A 17,805-nucleotide genomic window follows, 5' to 3' on the forward strand; every position below is an offset into this window, starting at 1 on the left:
TTCTGTCTATGACAAATGGTAGAATAACAAAATGGTACATAATTAATCAGCAAAGTTTGGGAGGACAGTGTGATAAAACCCTTACGGCTTGAGAAGAGTGAACCTTCTAGGAAACTAACCAAAAATGACTTTTAGCTAATTTCTAGTAAGATTCAGCTCCAGGTTTAGACTGATGCTGCCACATTAAAAGACTTAATCAGTTCCACATAAAGGAAGTCAAGAACTTTATTTGGTTTGTACACAGAACACAAGCCACCATGAATGATGCAAAAGCAAATGTAGAAAAATAGTAGAATCATATTGGCACTGACGACTATCTGTTCTGTACACAGTTTTAGTCAAAATAAATAGACGATTTCCATCTTGCAATGGCATCAATGTGTACAATAAATTTCTGCTTTCAATTTACATGAGTAATTATAAAGGATGGTAAATTCCTGGGTGCCGCTTATGCTCTTCAAAGGTTATTTTGCCTTAAGTGTAGCAAAATTCCTGTCTATATAGAATGGCAGCAGCTCTGAGGAACCTCCCAGCCAAAGTCTGAAGGCATCCCACTCCGCATGTATCTGATATCTATTAAATTGTCCATGTATGTTTGTATGCTTGTCCCAAAGTTAATCCTTTCAGTACTGGGTCTGGAACCAGGATAGATTGATGTTTGGTTTAAAGTGGGTCGACTGCTAATATGTCAAAATGCTCCAAGTTGCTAATGGATTGGTGACATTGTTTATTCCATCTGCAGCTGTAATACTATAAGTGAGAGGGGGAATATGGGTCCAGTTGTGATAGCACTTTAAATTTGCTAGAGCACCAAGGAACATCCATAAACCCTGGACTGTGACTATTGGAGATCTGAAATAAAAACAGAAACCGGCACAAGAGTTGACTGGCACTTGAAACAGAATTAAAAAGTTTTAATTCTTCATTTGTCCCTTTGTAGTTACCAACTCAAAATGTTGCAATCTTTCAAATGTTGCCTTACCAAGAGTGCATTCAAGGAATTTGTTATTTGAACTCTGCTGCTATGGTAAAAGAGCAATGGAGTGGAGTTTATTGGATAGTCTTTTCAAACAGCCAGCACTGGCAGAATGGGCTGTCCCTTGCATGATTAAACAGATTTTCTTTTTCTCAATTTTTGTTAATCAGCCACTTATACAAAACTTGATTTGGTGTTTGGCTGCCTTACTTGGGAACAATTTGAAACAAACTATTTTTAGCCAACCTGTTCAAACACAGTCTAATATACCTCCTGAATACATGGGGTTTGAATCTGGGTCTTTTAGCCCAAAGGTAGGGACATGACCACTGTACCACAAGAACACCAACTAGTCTTATGAATGCATTTAGGTGATAGATCAAGATCTACAGGAGTAAATGCTACCAAGATTGAAGAGAGTAGGCAAAATAATCAGCTAACATCAAGCTTTTCTTTGTAGAAGCCTGAATATTATGAGTGAAGAGGACATCTGAACAAAACAAGGTATTCGGTTTTAAGGTGCTGGAAATTATTTTTTTTTATATACTAAGGCTTAAATAATGATTTGAACAGTAGCTAGGTGCACATTATCTGAAATAATGAATTGTGGGATTGGTACTGACTGAAAAAGAACATTTGGAAAAGCATTGAGTGTGCATTTAATAAAATGTAAAAGTCAAAAGGCCTGAGAGAGAGACATTGGAAATTATATTTGTCATTGACTACATTGTATAACCTGTGGAGGGGGGAAAAAAAGAGGCAAATGACTAGAATAACAAAACAAGCTCATTCATCCATATAATGTGAGACTCGTAATTAGCAAGGTTAAAATGGAATGCTCTTTTCTACTTGATGAATCTAGTGATAATTTGATCACAGATTCAACTGTGACCTAAAACAGTCTACTTAGTTTAATGCAGAACTTTTTATTTTATCTGTAAAGCTCACTTATCTGGCAGCCGATTTGGAACTGGTTCAGGGAAGCACATTTATTACATGATTTACTCAAATTCAGCAGCTGAACCTAGGGCAAGTTGGTTTTGGATTTCCTTGTTAAACTGACAAGACTGACGGAAATTCAGGATGTAAATGGACCTATAGCAAAATGTCAGTGTGTGACACAGACTCACAAAAGAGAAGAATCAATCTGTAACTACTTAATGAAACGAACTGTGAAAAAGGTCATGATATTAAAGCATTTAATGCTAATGTTAACTGTTCGAACCATTAAATAAGAGTGCATTAAGGCTGCTCATTATGTCCATTATAGTAATAAAAGCAAGGGTGTAATGTGCATATGTACCCTGAGCAGCCATCTTGAAATGTTAGTCCAACACATAAATTAATAGATTTTGGTGATCGTGAATTATCCGAAATAAAACAGGATAGACAGTAGTTGCCCAGATCTTCTATTTTTCTCAGTTCCTCGGAAACTTGTACCTCATAACACTGGCCCTGGTGTAGAGATGTGGCAAGAGCAGAGTGTTCTGGCCATATGGGAAATCAGACATTTTTTGAGACTTTATAGAGGGGATGATGCTGAAGCAGAGCTATTATTGAACACAATTGTTCCAAGCCCTGATTGCAGGTGACAACAAATACAGTCCATTACCCAACAACATTTCAATGACCTTGTCATGTCAAATGGACTTCAAGTAATTGAGCTTCCTCACACAGTTGCGCATAGTTCTGCCTGATCATGTTATTGGCATTTGTGATTGTTGTCTACACACAACTTAATGGAGAAATTGAAGGATAGGAAAAGAAATTAAATTCCATTGAAATTCCACAATGGCTTAATTGTTTTTTAAAGAATAGTTGTTTGACACAACTCTGTGTTGTATGCGATTGATTCTGAAGCTTTCAGTCACGTTAGTTATATGTCTAATTCTCAGTGATCCTAGGTACCACAGAATGTACTTGCATACTGCAGGAGACATGCAGATTGCCTACATCTTGTCCAGTTAAGAGTTTTAATGAAAAGGGGACTAGATTTTTACATTTAGGATCCTTGGGTGTGACTGGCACTTGTCTAAACAATATTGTGACAGAACATCACATGAAGATTATGCAATAGAACAAAAGAAAAATAGGCAATATTTAGAAAATATAAAGAAAAGGTAAGGTCTTTTTTCCCCTTGGAGGAATATTGATAAGACTTGGTGACTAAAATGTGTGGAAAGACAGAAAATACAAAACAGAATTATGGTTAAAGCAAATTTTGCGCAGAAAAGACCAGGGACTAACAAATTGTTAGTTCCTAACTGCAGATTGATTAGAAAGGAAATAAAAAAAAATCCAAAGCAGTTTTGTATCAAATATATTGGTGTTAACCTTTCTCTACACACAATGGAGAGCACACTGACAGAATGAATTGTTCATTCAGTGTAGAATCTTTATAATTTTCATCCCATCCTTTTTGGGATTTATAAAGGACAATTAATTCAATCTGCCACATTATCGCATTTGCATGAGGATAAAATCTAGCCCACTATACCTTCTTCTTCAGATACTGTTCAATCCATTGTATTATCATCCACAGTTTCTGCTTTATTTCAGAACGCCAGCTTGAAAATAATGTTGCAAAATCTTTACATATTTTGATTAATCCAGAGATGGATGCCACTTTGAAATGTCAGTTGCAAGCATTAGCTAACCATGGACTTCTATTGCACAAATATGATGGGGCCTACATTAATAGTAACTAACATCTAGGTAACAGATTGCACCAGTGTATAAATCATTTCCTTATTTTACTTTTACCCTGTTATTTCAATGAAAAGCACATTTAAAAGTGTGATTTATAAACTGGATTTTATATTCTTACATGTATAATCTCAAATACTGTCAGAATTATGTTACCACAGTATGTAAATATTAGCAATTATGGAAGATAAACAGTGCACATAGGCCCTTACATTATACTGTCATGATATGGGAATATTTACTAATGCAATAACACACCATTGTAGGATCTGGCACTTATACAGTTAATGGAAGGAGATCCAAAACACAATAAAGTCAAACCCAATCCTAACATTAAGGTTAATTCCCCACCAAAGCTGCAATTTCAGTCACATTCTTGTTCCCTGGTGTCATTCACATATAGACAGAGACTAAAACATATTCCTGGGTAACCTTGGATGCTGGTTTGTGGGGGAGGGCAGTGGGGCAAGGAAAATAGCAAAAGACCTTGTTAGAATGGCTCACTGACGCTGTTCCCCTTATGGCTAAGAGCTGCAGGGGTAGATCGCCATGGGAACACACTCCACGTGAGCAACAATGACTCCACACAATGGCTATTTTCCAACATCAATGAACTCTTCTAGTGTTGCACAGGGTGTCCGCCCCACACTGGTGGGTCTAACAGCTCTTTCTTTGTTATGGAAACTTCTGCAGTTTTTTGAGTGCAACTCCATTTTGCCATGACCCTCTCCCAGTGGGGCTGCTGGTCCTCTTCTGGGCCTCCTGCGATCCTGTTCCATCCAGCATCTTCAGCTGACCTGATAAGGAAGGCTGCCTCAGGCAAAGTTGTGCCGTTGGGCGTCCTGCTGAGATGCATAGGCCTGGGATGCACAAATGGTCCCAAAATCCAGTTCCCAGCATTCATCGGAAAGTTCAGTCCAGAAGCCTGAGTGCCTTAAAAAAAACTGAACCAATCTATTGCATCTGAATGACATCATAATTTCATGATGGTCATAACATCCTGGGACAACTGATAGTCTGTCGGTAAATAAATCCTATCAGTCAACAAGTTCCAACAATAACAGGTCTTTTTTCAAAAGGAATATCACTTCACCATGATCTCTGTGTGAGGGAGAGAATGGTGAATCATAACCCCTCCAAAGTGGGTGCTTTTGGATCAGGTGAGAAGTAAAAATGTAACAAGTCTCTAACCTGATCAATTTATTCGTGATTTTACTGGAGGCCGGATGAGGGCGTGCAGGGTACTGGTGATCAAATCTCTCTCATGAGATAAATTCCCTTGGTCCAGCTTTAATGCTGGCTGATTGGGTTTTCATGGCTGTAGAAGCCCAGCAGTTAAAGGGCAGTGAGGACGGCTGGATGGAACAGGTATGTGGCTATAGAGCTCAGCTTCTGGGCTAGGAGAGCTACCCCAGCCCCACTGCCAATCACCTCCCTCAAACCAAACCAGTTAATGTCTCCGAGACTCAGATCACGCATCAGTAAGATCTTATATCCTCTTGGTACCCGCTGTGGGCTATAATCTCCTCGCATGCAGTCTCAAATTGTCCAAAAACTCTGCAGTCTTGTCAGCTCCCTCCATGATATCTCTGCCCCTCCACAGATTTCCTTCTTCCTCCCTCAACTTCTCTGACTCCTTTCACAATTTTATTACCGTATCTCCTGATAACCCCGGTCTTCAGCAGTTGTCTCCCCTACTCTGCCCACTGCCTGTCCTCCCAATCTGACTGGCTATTGCTGGCAAACTGATTGGTAAAATATTAATCTGGTCCTGTCAACCCGAGAGAGAACTTTTGTTCTGAATTTCCTGACCTTAACACTGCGTCCTTCCACTTGTAAATTTCAAGGACAGAGTGTGACAGAAAGAGGCAGGCAGTGCGTGTTTGTGGGGCCTGATTTAAATAGGGGTGTCAACGAAGAGTTAACCAAATGTGGTTATGATTGTTTTCTCTCCCTTAAAGTTGTCGGATTGGATTTAATGATTTTAAATTAAATTGTTGTTTGGTAGAAATTATTTTTTTCATATCAATGCTTTGGGAATGGAATTACTACCAACAATCTCAGAGTCAAGTGGGTCGATCTTGACTATATCTGACAGTATAAAATGTATGATAATGAGTCATCAGCCCATTTCATATCCTATCCCAATTTTAATTCCATGGAAGTCAGCATACATTAACTATGAAATCCCCTTATTGAAGCTTTTATACAAAGTCACAACCTTCATCTAGCTACTCTCAATACAGCTACAGCATGAGCCATAGTAAAAAATTAAAGTTTAAAGATCAAAACATTCCCCTCTGCCAAAGAAACCAAATCACACACAAACCGTTTATGTTTATTCCATCATGTACTTGCTTTCTCCCTCAAGCCATAGCATTTTGGTGATCTGACTCTTTAACAAATTGTGAACTGACACAGACTGGTGCCTACCTGAGTCTGTCTGTGCAGGCTCTCTGAATGACTATTTGATCCGCTCTCTCTTTGTTTTCCCTATTCTTCCGTTGGATATGTTCTCCAGTGCTAAGTTTCATTGAACAGAGTGGCTTGTTAGGCCTTATCAGAGCGAAGTTAAGTGTCAAGCGCATTGCCATAAGTCAGCCAGGACAGGCAAGGATGACTGATTTCCTTCGTTGAAGAACATTTGTGAACCAGATCAGTTTTTAACAACACGTGATAACAAGTGTCATGGCCACCATGACTGAGACCAGCTTTTTCCTCCAGACTGAATATTTGGATTTAAATTCCAGCAGAAGTTACACTCGGATTTGAACCTGTGCCCCAGACTGGACTATTGGATTACTAGTCCAGTGACATGATCACTGTGCCACTATCTCCTCGTCTATCTTTGCAGTTCAACAATTTTCCTCTTTCAAATGTACAAACATTCCATTCTTGAGTTCATTCTTAAGTTGATTCGTACGCAAACTGGAACACAACACACCACAAAGTAAAACAGCCGTTCATAAGTGTAATGTTTGCATGTCAGATCCTTAAAATTAATATTAATATGGGATCTTGTTCGTAAGCATTTTTGAGCATTTTTGTAGATCAGATGTTCATAAAGTGTGGACCGCCTCTATACCCAAATCAACTTCCTTTCCTTACCTTCCACAAAACTAAGGCTTTGAGTTTATGATGAACTTGAACCATGCTACACCTTTTCTGTGAGCGCTTCGCCCTAGTGAACATAGTAAAATAATATTCCATTCCCCAGTATTGGTGTTCCTCAGAATGATCAACACATAAATAATTTGGTTTTACTTTAATCATGAATCACTCGACAGGGCCAAGGTAGACTCACAAAGTCATTAGCCTCTGTATTTGCTGAGCTATGAATAAAATTAATCCACACGTTAATGAAAAATTAATGAAAAGTCCTGGGGTGCCCTTCACACTAACTAATAGAAGAAACAGCAGGCACAAGGGAGTGATTAATTTTCCAAACTCATTGTTGGGCGTCAGGAACCATTTGCTCACTAATTAATATCACCTAAACCTACAATAACACCGCCCATGTATGATTATTCTTCTTCACTCATTGTTATACAGGTCCCTCATCATTGCATGGAATAGTTCTCATAAAAGGAAAATGGGCTGCTGTAGGGGGCACCTGGGATTAAACTGGCACAGGTGCAGGCATGCAAGTTATCTGGTGACATTCATTGCATTTTGGTTTTACTCAAAGTTATGAGTTTTGTCTGAGAAGCCAATGCAGTGCCATGTTTGTTCCAGAGGAAGCAACCAACATCCATCTTTTATCACGTGCAGATTGACACATAACAGCTAAACAATAAATAAAAGATAAATCAGAATCTCCTACTCAAGTTGCTTCTCATAGAAAGCCTTTGCTGAATTTCTGTGTGTATTTTAAGGCAGGAAAGTATTTTTTAGATAGATTTAATCTGAAATGTAAATTATTTTTAGTACTATTTACAATACAATCATGTTTTTCACATGGTTAATATACGGACATTTGTAATCAAGAATCAATACCAACTCAGTTAGTGCTTTCCTACAAGAAAGCACCAGGAAATGCTGGAACATTTTAGAGTGCTGCGAGTGAGGAGGAGAAACTTGGGGTGCTACTTGAAGTAGTTTAAACCTGCCACCAGCAAAAACTTTTCCAGGAACAGTTCAGAGTCAAGGACGGCAATGTGAGCAGCTCGTCCAATTAGTGCGTTGGCGGTGTTTGGCAGTGCGTGGAAAATATCATAGCGTATCAAAGTGCAGTCCTCAGTCTCTGTCACTGGCCGAAGGAGGTTGTTGATCATTTCAGTGTAGACAGAACCTGTTCCAGCAGGAAAAGGAAACATTAGAAGAAAAAGAAATTTGTGATATTCACAAGGGAAATGGATATTTCAAAGACATATGTTTACCTGTGAGTACAGAACTCGAATATTGCTGAAAATTGTGACATGTCGCTGAAGGTTTTCAACCTGCACTCATCAAGACACATGCAAAAATGCCAAATTTCAAATGCCTTTCCCAATTAATAATACAGGAGAAAAGGGTGCTGATTGGCTGGCAAGTTGATGCTGAATGGTTCAGCCATTGCCATGGCAAAAACAGTGAGGTATATATTTTTGTCGAGGTGATATATTTTCAGCTTAAAGGTGCTTAAAGAAAGGAAGTAACAAAACAAATCATAAAGATGATATTTACCAGTCTGTCTATCTTTTAGTGCTGTCTTACACATTTCAATCCGGGCAGAATGAAAAGGAACATATCGATCCTGTGTTGATGCCACCAGCATGACATTCTTGAAGTACTGCAGACCTACATCAAAATAACAGGTTACAATTAGAAAATTTGACCCAAATAAAGTGTTTCGTTTTCCGATTACTAGAAGTTTTTATTTCGCTCGTTTCTTTGTCAGTCTTGCTGGGTGTCCTGGTGCTGAGAAGGATGACGATGACTAACTCCCATATCTATGTCTAAAGCTACAATGAGCTGAGTAACAAAAGTCTAATGAAACCCAGATTGTGAGAGGAGCAACAGAGTTCTGGATTCTGAGTGAGTCAGCAGGATCTGTGAACTTAGCAGAATGCAAATTGAAAGCTGGGTGTTTTCATCCACTTAGTTGACTTGTAGGTAACACAAATTATCGGGATAAAGAAGCTTAGTTCATTTTGCTGGCCGTCAATCACAATGTGCTACATCCCATCTGATCCATTACAATTGATGGATAAAATGTCTCCTGGTTATTCCAACAGATACTTGCAATGCCCGAAATTCTCACTCGGTATTGAACCATACAGACCAGGAGTGTTTGCAGTTTAATCATTACAATGCACTGAGCTGCCCAGATAGGGCTTGATCAACATCTAAGAAACTCAACATATGCAAGAATGAAGCAACATACGTGACCACCCCCTACACCACTGATGCATAGAGGAATATATAATATGCACTGAAGTGACCCACCAAGATTCCTTTAGCCACATCTTTCAAGCTTACAACCTCTATCATCTTGAAGGGTAATGAAAACAGGCACATAGAAACACCACCAATTTCAAGATTTCATGTGAGCCACACATTGTCCTGAGTTGAGACTGCATCACCATTCCCTCTCTGTTGCTAGCTCAAAATACTGGAATTCTCTTCAAACAACAATGTAGGTTCACTGTAGTGATTCAGGAAGCCAGCTCATTTCCAACTTCTCAAGGGCAACGAGGGATGAGCCACAAATGCCGACCTTGTCAGTGACACTCATATCCCATGAAAGAATAAGAAAACTTTAGCGGGCTTTAATGGGGTCAAGCGTAATGATTAGTTTGGTGTCCTTGACCTGATCACCATCCAATGGATCTGCTTGGACAGCAAATATACTGGATGTTATATGAGGAGAATCAGTTGGGTATCCCCTATATCTAGGGGAGACAGTGGCATGATGGCCATGTTGCTGGACTGGTAAACCAGAGCTAATACTCTGGGATCAGAAGTATAAGCCCCTTCCCTCCATGGTAGCATTTAAATTCAATCAATGAAAATGGAATTGAAAGCTAGTTTCATGGTCACCAGCACTGAGGCTATCACCAATTGTTGTTTCACTAATGTACTTCAATGGGACGAAACTGCCATCCTTATCTGGTCTGGCCATCATGTGACTCCAGACCCACAGCAATGTGGCTGACTCTTAACTGCACATTGAAATGGCCCAGCAAGCCACTCAGTTCAAGGGGAATTGGGGATGGTAACAAATGTTGGCTTTGGTAGTGACGCCCAAAATCCATGAAAGAATGGCAGGGGGAGAAAAATACCCTCCTTAGATAGACACAATCATTGCTCACACATAAAAAGAAGTTGACTGGAGTGAGGTATTTATGGTTGGCTGCTGCCTCGGGGGCTGTTCCAATCATGACAGAGCTTTCAGAAAAGGACTGAAGCAAACTAGGAATAAAGATATAAAAAATAATTTATGTATCCACTGGAATGAATGAATGCTTTGACTGGTTCATGAACTGTAAAATATTTCTTCGAAAAAAAACGAAATGAATGCAAGCATTGCAAACAGAATGCATGTCACGACATCTGTAACGATAGTTGTCTCCATTTGTGTAACTTTGCATTTGTGTCAGTACATAGCTGACTGAGTCATAGTCTCTATTTCTGTCACAGATCAGTTGGAAATAGTAACTATTTACTGAATGGGGCATTTAGCTCCCTATTGTTTGGGACAGTGTGCATTTGGCCATATGGACGGATTATATTTTCTTCATATTTTTGGGACTTCTGATATCAGTGCTCTTTGAATTGAGTAACTTTAATTGGAGCACTTTCCAATTTGTTGCACCAATCATTAGCAGTGCATGTACAGCCATTGAAAATGGCATCCCTAGGCATTTATATTTCGCTAGGCGAGTGCAATACCTCGACTTTCCATTATTACCTTTAAGGCCTCTTAAAAAGGCCTCCATAACGTTTAGTGCCACTCTATTTACCTAATAATGATCAGCTGTTTGTTATTCCCTGCAGATGTTGGCAATGGATTTCAAACTGTCCAAAATCTTTTTCACTTAGCACCCACATTAGTCAATGGAAATAACAGGAAGTACAATATGAAATTGGTTTCAGCATTCAAATTATTTCTCTGAATGGCATTAATGCTTAACGTTTAAGCTTAGCTCTGAAGGAAGAAAACAAAAATCAAAACATTACTTGTAAACATCACGCATCTTGTGAAAATTCCAAACTGAGTAAGCAATATAAAGCAAAATATTTTCAGTTGGTGTACAGACATTGAGACCAGCATTATTGACATAAAGTGTCAATTCAAGTGCCTGCAGTCTTCAGGCACCTTGTGCAAATATTCATCCCTGTTTTGCACTTTAGCGATGAACATCACAGAATTGTTTAACTGTGGGGCAAAAAAGTCGGAAATTAATCATGTTCAGAAATCTTTACACTTTTCTGCTTTAATGCTTACTGATATGTGGAAACAGCATAGTTGTTGGTGAGAAACAGAGAGAACAAGCAGATCACTAAATATCTGACTCATGGAGATCTTACCATTTAATTGTAAAATACTCACTTTTAGCACTAAAGAACTGATAAATAGCATCGTCTGTGTCACTCATTAATTTCCTCTTGATTTTTGCCTCATTTATAATCACAACTCTACAAAACAAATCTTTAATCATATTGCTTTTAACTGAAAAATATCCTAACTTCTTCTTTCCCTTCTTCTCTGATCCACAATGGAGTTGGGACACAAAAACCTCCTGGACAACCACTTTAATTTAAATGCTGTTGAGATAGCTAGAGTGCTGCAATGTGTTCCAGTTTTCACTTTTTATCAACATTGTCAAAGTAGATCTTCAGCTCACTACTGGTTAGGGAATCTCGCAGCGTACAAATTGGCAGCTGGATCGGCAAGCTGACATAACAGCCTTCGAAGTAAATCATTATTAGGAATGTTCTTTGAGGTGTTTCAGAGAAAAGTGATAATGGAGGCCTTTTGTGGGTTTATGTCTGTATGCCTCAACTTTTATCTTGACACAATGAACATTGGTAAATTTTATTTGAAAAGTCCTCCGCTGGTCCTTATTCATCTGGCAGGGTACAAATCAATAAGGAAACGCTGAAATCAAATTGCCAGGAGCTCTGAGAAAATTGAGATTGCTTGTTCGCCTGCACCATACGTATATCACAGAAACTCGAAGGCTGTTCTGAGATTCATAACACAACTTCAGATGATTTCCCATCCCATATTTCACAATAGGACTCTTTGTGACTTTGTTATCAGCAGTAATGAGTTTTGTCTTGAGGATTACATTACTTCTTGCCGAACAGCAGTTAATAAAACCGTCATCATAACATTTACAGGGGCACTATGACTTGCAAGAACATCTGTTTCAGTATTTTTGACAGACGTTGGTACTTTGTAAGAAGCTACTTAATATTGGTACATATGCTCATTAATAAACACAGCTGCCAGCAACATTGATCCCTTTAAATCACATAAATATTGCACATTTTTCATGGTGACTTATGTTCTTAATAGTAATTTGGGCAGCAATTTTATTTTGCAAGCTTTTTGTCCAAGACCACATTACCAAACAATACTTTGTTCAGGGTTACTCTCAGGAATGCTCCAATACTGGATTGAGCCAAAACCTCCCTCAATATACTTTAGGAAGTGTCCTGGTCACCACCTCCGTTCTCCTCACTAGCAACAGATCTTGGTGTAGTATTTTACCTGAAATTTCTGACACATATTTGGTTCATCACCAAGATGAACACCTCCACAACAACAACACAAATGGCTTGTGTTTATATAGCATCTTTGACATAAAGAACCATCCTAATGTGCTTCATAAGTAGAATGATCTTAGTAGGATAATAGGTCGGCACAACATCGTGGGCTGAAGGGCCCGTTCTGTGCTGTACTGTTCTATGTTCCATAAGTACACTATACGAGAAAAATTCCCAGAAAGTCACATTCACAGATACCTGGGCTGATGTGAAGAGCCTATAAGAAGTAACTAAAAGAATGAAAGAAAGGTAGAGTTCAGGGTTTTGGCAGCTGAAAACATAACCAGCCATATCGTGGCAATTAAAACCAGCATTACTTAATAGGACAGAATTAGAGAAGAACAAATATCTCGGAAGTTGTGGGGCAGAAAGAGATAGGGCGAGTTGAGGCAACAGTGAGATTTGAAAGCAAGGATCAGAATTTTAAAATAGAAGTGTTGCTTAACTGGAGCCACAATGGGCCAGTGAGTGATGGGTGAACGGGACATGAGACAAGTTAGACATCTGTGGAATTTTGAATGACCTCAAATTCAGAATAGAATAGAATAGAATCCCTACCCTGTGAAGACAGGCCATTCGGCCCAACAAGTCCACAATGACTGTCTGAAGAACATCCCACACAGACCCACCCCTACCCTATCCCTGTAACCCTACATTTCCCATGGCTAACCCACCTAGCCTATACATCACAGAACACTACGGGCAATTTAGCATGGCCAATCCTCCTATCCTGCACATCTTTGGATTGTGGGAGAAAACCCACGCAGACACAGGGAGAATGCGCAAACTCCACACAGACAGTCGCCCGAGGGTGGAATCAAACCCGTGTCCCTGGCGCTGTGAGGCAACAGTACTAACCACTGAGCTGCTGTGCCACCTGAACAGGAAGAATAGTCACTGCCATGACATGGATTTGAACCGAGGTTGCAGCCACCACAACACAGGGTACTAACCGCTACGCAATCACAGCGCCACACAGAAAACCAGTTTTTATCTTCCGCTGATCAGTCATGGTGACTGCACCGACTTCTCCCAGAATACACGTCAGCGAAGTCTCTCTGTTGTCCTCTATCGGATGGGTGTGAGGCCAGTAAGAAGTGCATTGGTATGGTCAGGCTTAGAGGTATCAAAGGATCCTGACATTGTTTCAGTGGGCGAAATAAAATCTCTTATTGATGGTTTGTGTATAGGATTCAAATTGCAACTCAGGGTCAACAAAGTCTGTGAACAGCCTAGTTCAACCTAAGATAGCTACAAGTTAAAAAGTTGGAGTCAGTAATAAGGACATGGAATTGTACTAGGAACTGAAGACAATATTCCTATTTCTTAACTGGAAGAACTTCATCCAAAACCAGTTATCAGACAAGCAGTCTGATCATTTAGGGACAGGGGAGGATGGTGAGAGATCGTGGTCAAGTATAGCTCGGTGTATCCATCACACACGTGAAAACTGATGCTGTCTTTTGCTATTATTTGTCTCCACTCCTAACTTTTTTGTTATCCATTCAGAGGATGTGTAGAAGGTGGCATGGAAAATAGATTTTGGGAATTTCTGCTGTACATCTTGTCGATGGTACACACTGTTGCCACTGTGCGTCTGTGGTAGAGGGAGTGAATGTTTGTGGATGTGGTGGCACTGAACAGGTACAAATGCAGGGTGCTGAGGAGATTACAGAGCGTCAAAGGGAAAGTGTTCTTGATCCAATACAAACTTGACATTTGTTGTGACCCTGGCTGCTAGGAACGTATAGGGCTCAGATATACTCTGTGACAGATCTATCGATGGCACAGTGTGCACCCATTTCATCAACACCGACAATCACCCTGAACCGAAGCTGTACTTTCTGCTGTTATCTGAGAGCTGCTAAAGGTATGCTCTATTGCAAACAGTCACTGATTTTAATTGTGCGTTCACCTACATACCCTTGATACCATTTTACAGCATTTTTGATCAAAGTCTCAGCTCTTCACATCCCCTGCTGTTGTCTTTGTTGTGTGCGCAGGCATTAATTACTGCTCCCTCTTATTCTCCCCATCTGCAGCTTGCCTTGGCTGTCAGCTACACTTGAAAGGTGAAGTGGTCTACCAGGAGCAAGCCTGGATCTGCAGTTATAATTCAAATAATGGAGTTGATAAGACCCAAAGAAAGCAAGCAATATTTATTTCCGGGTGAGAGGTGGTTTATTTAGGTGGTTTAGGCATTGTGAGCTGTCTTTTTTTATACTGGCTGTGCACTTTTATTGGCATTCTCAATGCAATTTCTTTCAAATTCTTGAATATGTTCTGCAATTGAGGTTGTCATATACACCCTCTGCAGCACAAAGTCCCATTCATGTAGACAGTTCATTAGACCCTGCGAAAACACAAAGAAACTGTCTGGGCAGCATCTCTGTACAGCACGACAGACAGTGACACCTACTGCACGTAGACTGTTGCCATAGTCAGTGGTCCCTCTAAACTGTGTGGCTCTAAGTGCAATTTCTCCAATATTCTGTGCACAGCAATCAGCGTGCTGACATGGATCACACTAACTTCTGATTCCAGAAGTCAGTGCCACCTGGACCTCAGTGGTCCACACAGAAGAAAAAGAAATTCGACAGAATGCTGGCTATAATGCACATTTCCAGAGTGCTAAATTGCAACAGTCATCTTGACCAGTATGGCTCCTAAAGCAATAACGCTTCTGCAACTACTAACGATACTGGTCCTGAAATCAGTAACATCTACTGGTTTCAATTCCCATTGTAAACTAGTTCTTCATTGATCCTGTACTGCTGGCTTTTCCCTCTAGGTAATCAACTGAGCTGCTTTGTTTTGGATACTATCAAGCTTCCTGAGTGATGTTGGAGCTACACTCATCACACTCCTGACTTGTGTCTTGTAAATAATGGACAGGCTTTAAAGTGTTGTGAGATGAGTTACTCACAAGTGATTCCTAGCCTCTGGCCTACTCTTGTAAACGCAGTATTTCCATTGCCAGCCCAGTTCAGTTTCTGGTCATTAATAAGGCACTGGATGTTGACAGTAGAGACTTCAGTCAATGTAATTCCATTGAATGTCAAGTGGTTAGATTCACTCTTGTTGGAGATGATCATAGTATGATACTTATGCAGTGTGAATGCTATTGGCACTTGTCAGCCCAAGCCTGGATATTATCTATTATCTTGCTGCATTTGACCATGGACTGTTCCAGTGTCTGAGGAGTCAGAAATGCTGCTGAACATTGTGCAAAGAGCAGTGAACATCCCCGATTCTGAACTCATGGATGGAAGGATCATTTAAGAGCCTCAATCTGGGCAAAGGCAGGTAGGTCATGCTAAGGAGGCACCCATTTGACTAAAACTATGTAGAGGTTGGGGTGGATGGGAAGCCAGACTGGGGGTGTTCCCAAGACATTTTACTCTTCCCTGCCCACTCCCTCTTGCCCCACCTCATCAGTCTCCCCTCTCAAGCCTGCATATGAGGCACTGTAATATTTTACCCACAATGATTTAAACCTATCTGGAAAATGAATAAATGTGTGTGATTATGTACACATTAGCAGATATCAGGGAGGATCACAGAATAATAGATATTACTGTGAGTAATAATAGATGAGTAATAATGAATTATAGATAGATAGTGAGTTGGGTTGTGTATTTAAACATATCCCAAGCTAAGTCTTAAATGGAGTTTGTTGGCAGTTCCACTACTTTTTGGCTACTCACTGAAATGTTGTACCAATTAAGATTCCAGACAGTGCATGTTTAACTTTCCATTCGCATTCCACTGACTTTTCTTCACGATATCGTAGTCTAACCTGTGCTGTATCATGTCATACTATATTGCAGCTTTGATCATGACTGATTGACAGTCCAGGTTTCAAAGGAACAAAGGGTTTGAAACAAATAGACCGTGCCTCAGGGTTTTTAACTCTTTGTCACGGTTCTGAAATTGCTAGCCAGCATTACACACGCTTTAATAGAAGAACTGAAAGGTTTCTAAGAAGAATTGCTTGATTAACTATTTCTGTTTATACAGCTTTCAAAAGGAAATAAAACTCTCACAAATTGAGCTTTTAATGTGTGTGTGATCAAAACCTAATGGATTTATTTTTGTGCATTATTTAAGTAGAAAAAAAGAATAATGGGTTTAGCCTGTGTAATTCTGTTCAGCACGCCATATTTTCTGTCAATCGATACAATGAATACCTAGCAGAATCTGAAATGGATTTCAGCTGGCTATTTACTACAATCAAAATGAATCATTAGACTTGAACTAAGATTTTTCTGCAAGACGGAAACCAGAAGATGTAATTTTAATATCATTGGGAATGTGAAACTAATAGACATTTGAAAAAGAAAAAAATGCGTAGAAAAGCGCTAGAACTGTTGCAGATTCCTACTCAACACATAACAGTGGATATCAGATGAAGACAGGCTTGGTTGTGGTGTTCGCTTTGGTCGACATATTTCCAAACAGCAACGCCAAAGGTCAGGTTTTAAATATGCATTTGTGTGAGGTGTGGAAAGTTGTTCATCTGTGCTTTAGCTTTAGTCATTTTTTTTCAGAGCAGCAAGAAAACAGGAAGAGATTGGAGGTGGGAAAATGGAAAACATCAGCATGCACTTCAATGGAATAAATACCCAACTGCTGAAAAAGACATAATTTACACAGCACCTACCTGGCTTTTCACTGAGTTTATACAGAAAAGTCTTGCGAGGGTCAGCCTGGTCCTTGAAGGTTAGTTGTAACAGTGAGCTAGACTTTTTCAGCTTCTGCATGAGCCAAAGACCTAAATTGGTGAAAGGACACAACAAATTACCAACAACCACCAACCAAGCAGTCCCGTCAGTTTACACAATGACAAAGATAGGAGAGAATACAAGTTAAGTCAAGTATAAGTGATGCCCAACTTGATTTTCAAAGCACACAGAATGTGGGGAGATGGCTAAAGCTGTTATTGTTTGAGGCATGTCCAGGAAGAGAAATTTAAAGTTTTGGTGCTTCTCGGTTTCTAGACCTCTCATTCCCCCACTACCCTTTGCAGTCAATATCCTCCTTGCATCTGTCAGGTCTCCAGAATCAGGGACCATTGTCAGAGTAGGGTCAAGCTGCTTTAATCAACTTGTTCAGATATGTTATGACGCACCTCCACGACAGTTAGTACTTGAACGTAATCCTTCTGGTCCATATGTAGAGACATTACCACAGTGCCATAAAAGCCTCTGCATTTTTAATCACCCTGCTATGACAAACTTCCACAGCTGCCGTGTCCTGAAGTGGGACTTGAACCTGGATCTTATGGCCTACAGTAAGGAACACAAAGACCACAAGTCTATCTGCAGGTCAAACCTCTTAACTTCTGTTCCAAGTGTGTGTGTGTC

The 17,805-nt window shown here is 39.8% G+C and overlaps 1 protein-coding gene across 2 annotated transcripts in view; it reads right to left on the reverse strand.

The window, feature by feature from the left end:
* Nucleotides 1-207: 207 nt before the first annotated feature.
* The window catches only part of fam135b (family with sequence similarity 135 member B), a 350,061-nt gene continuing 332,463 nt past the window's right edge, over nt 208-17,805 (reverse strand). For both annotated transcript variants that reach the window (XM_048596063.1, XM_048596062.1), the window contains 3 exons: nt 17,103-17,213; nt 8,348-8,461; nt 208-7,973 (listed from right to left, as the gene is read on the reverse strand). In XM_048596063.1, the coding sequence (XP_048452020.1) occupies nt 7,768-7,973; nt 8,348-8,461; nt 17,103-17,213 (431 nt within the window). In that variant the 3' untranslated portion in view covers nt 208-7,767. The remainder of the gene's footprint in view (nt 7,974-8,347; nt 8,462-17,102; nt 17,214-17,805) is intronic.

Source organism: Rhincodon typus, chromosome 4, assembly GCF_021869965.1.
Source record: "Rhincodon typus isolate 14 chromosome 4, sRhiTyp1.1, whole genome shotgun sequence".
NCBI classification, from domain to species: domain Eukaryota; kingdom Metazoa; phylum Chordata; class Chondrichthyes; order Orectolobiformes; family Rhincodontidae; genus Rhincodon; species Rhincodon typus.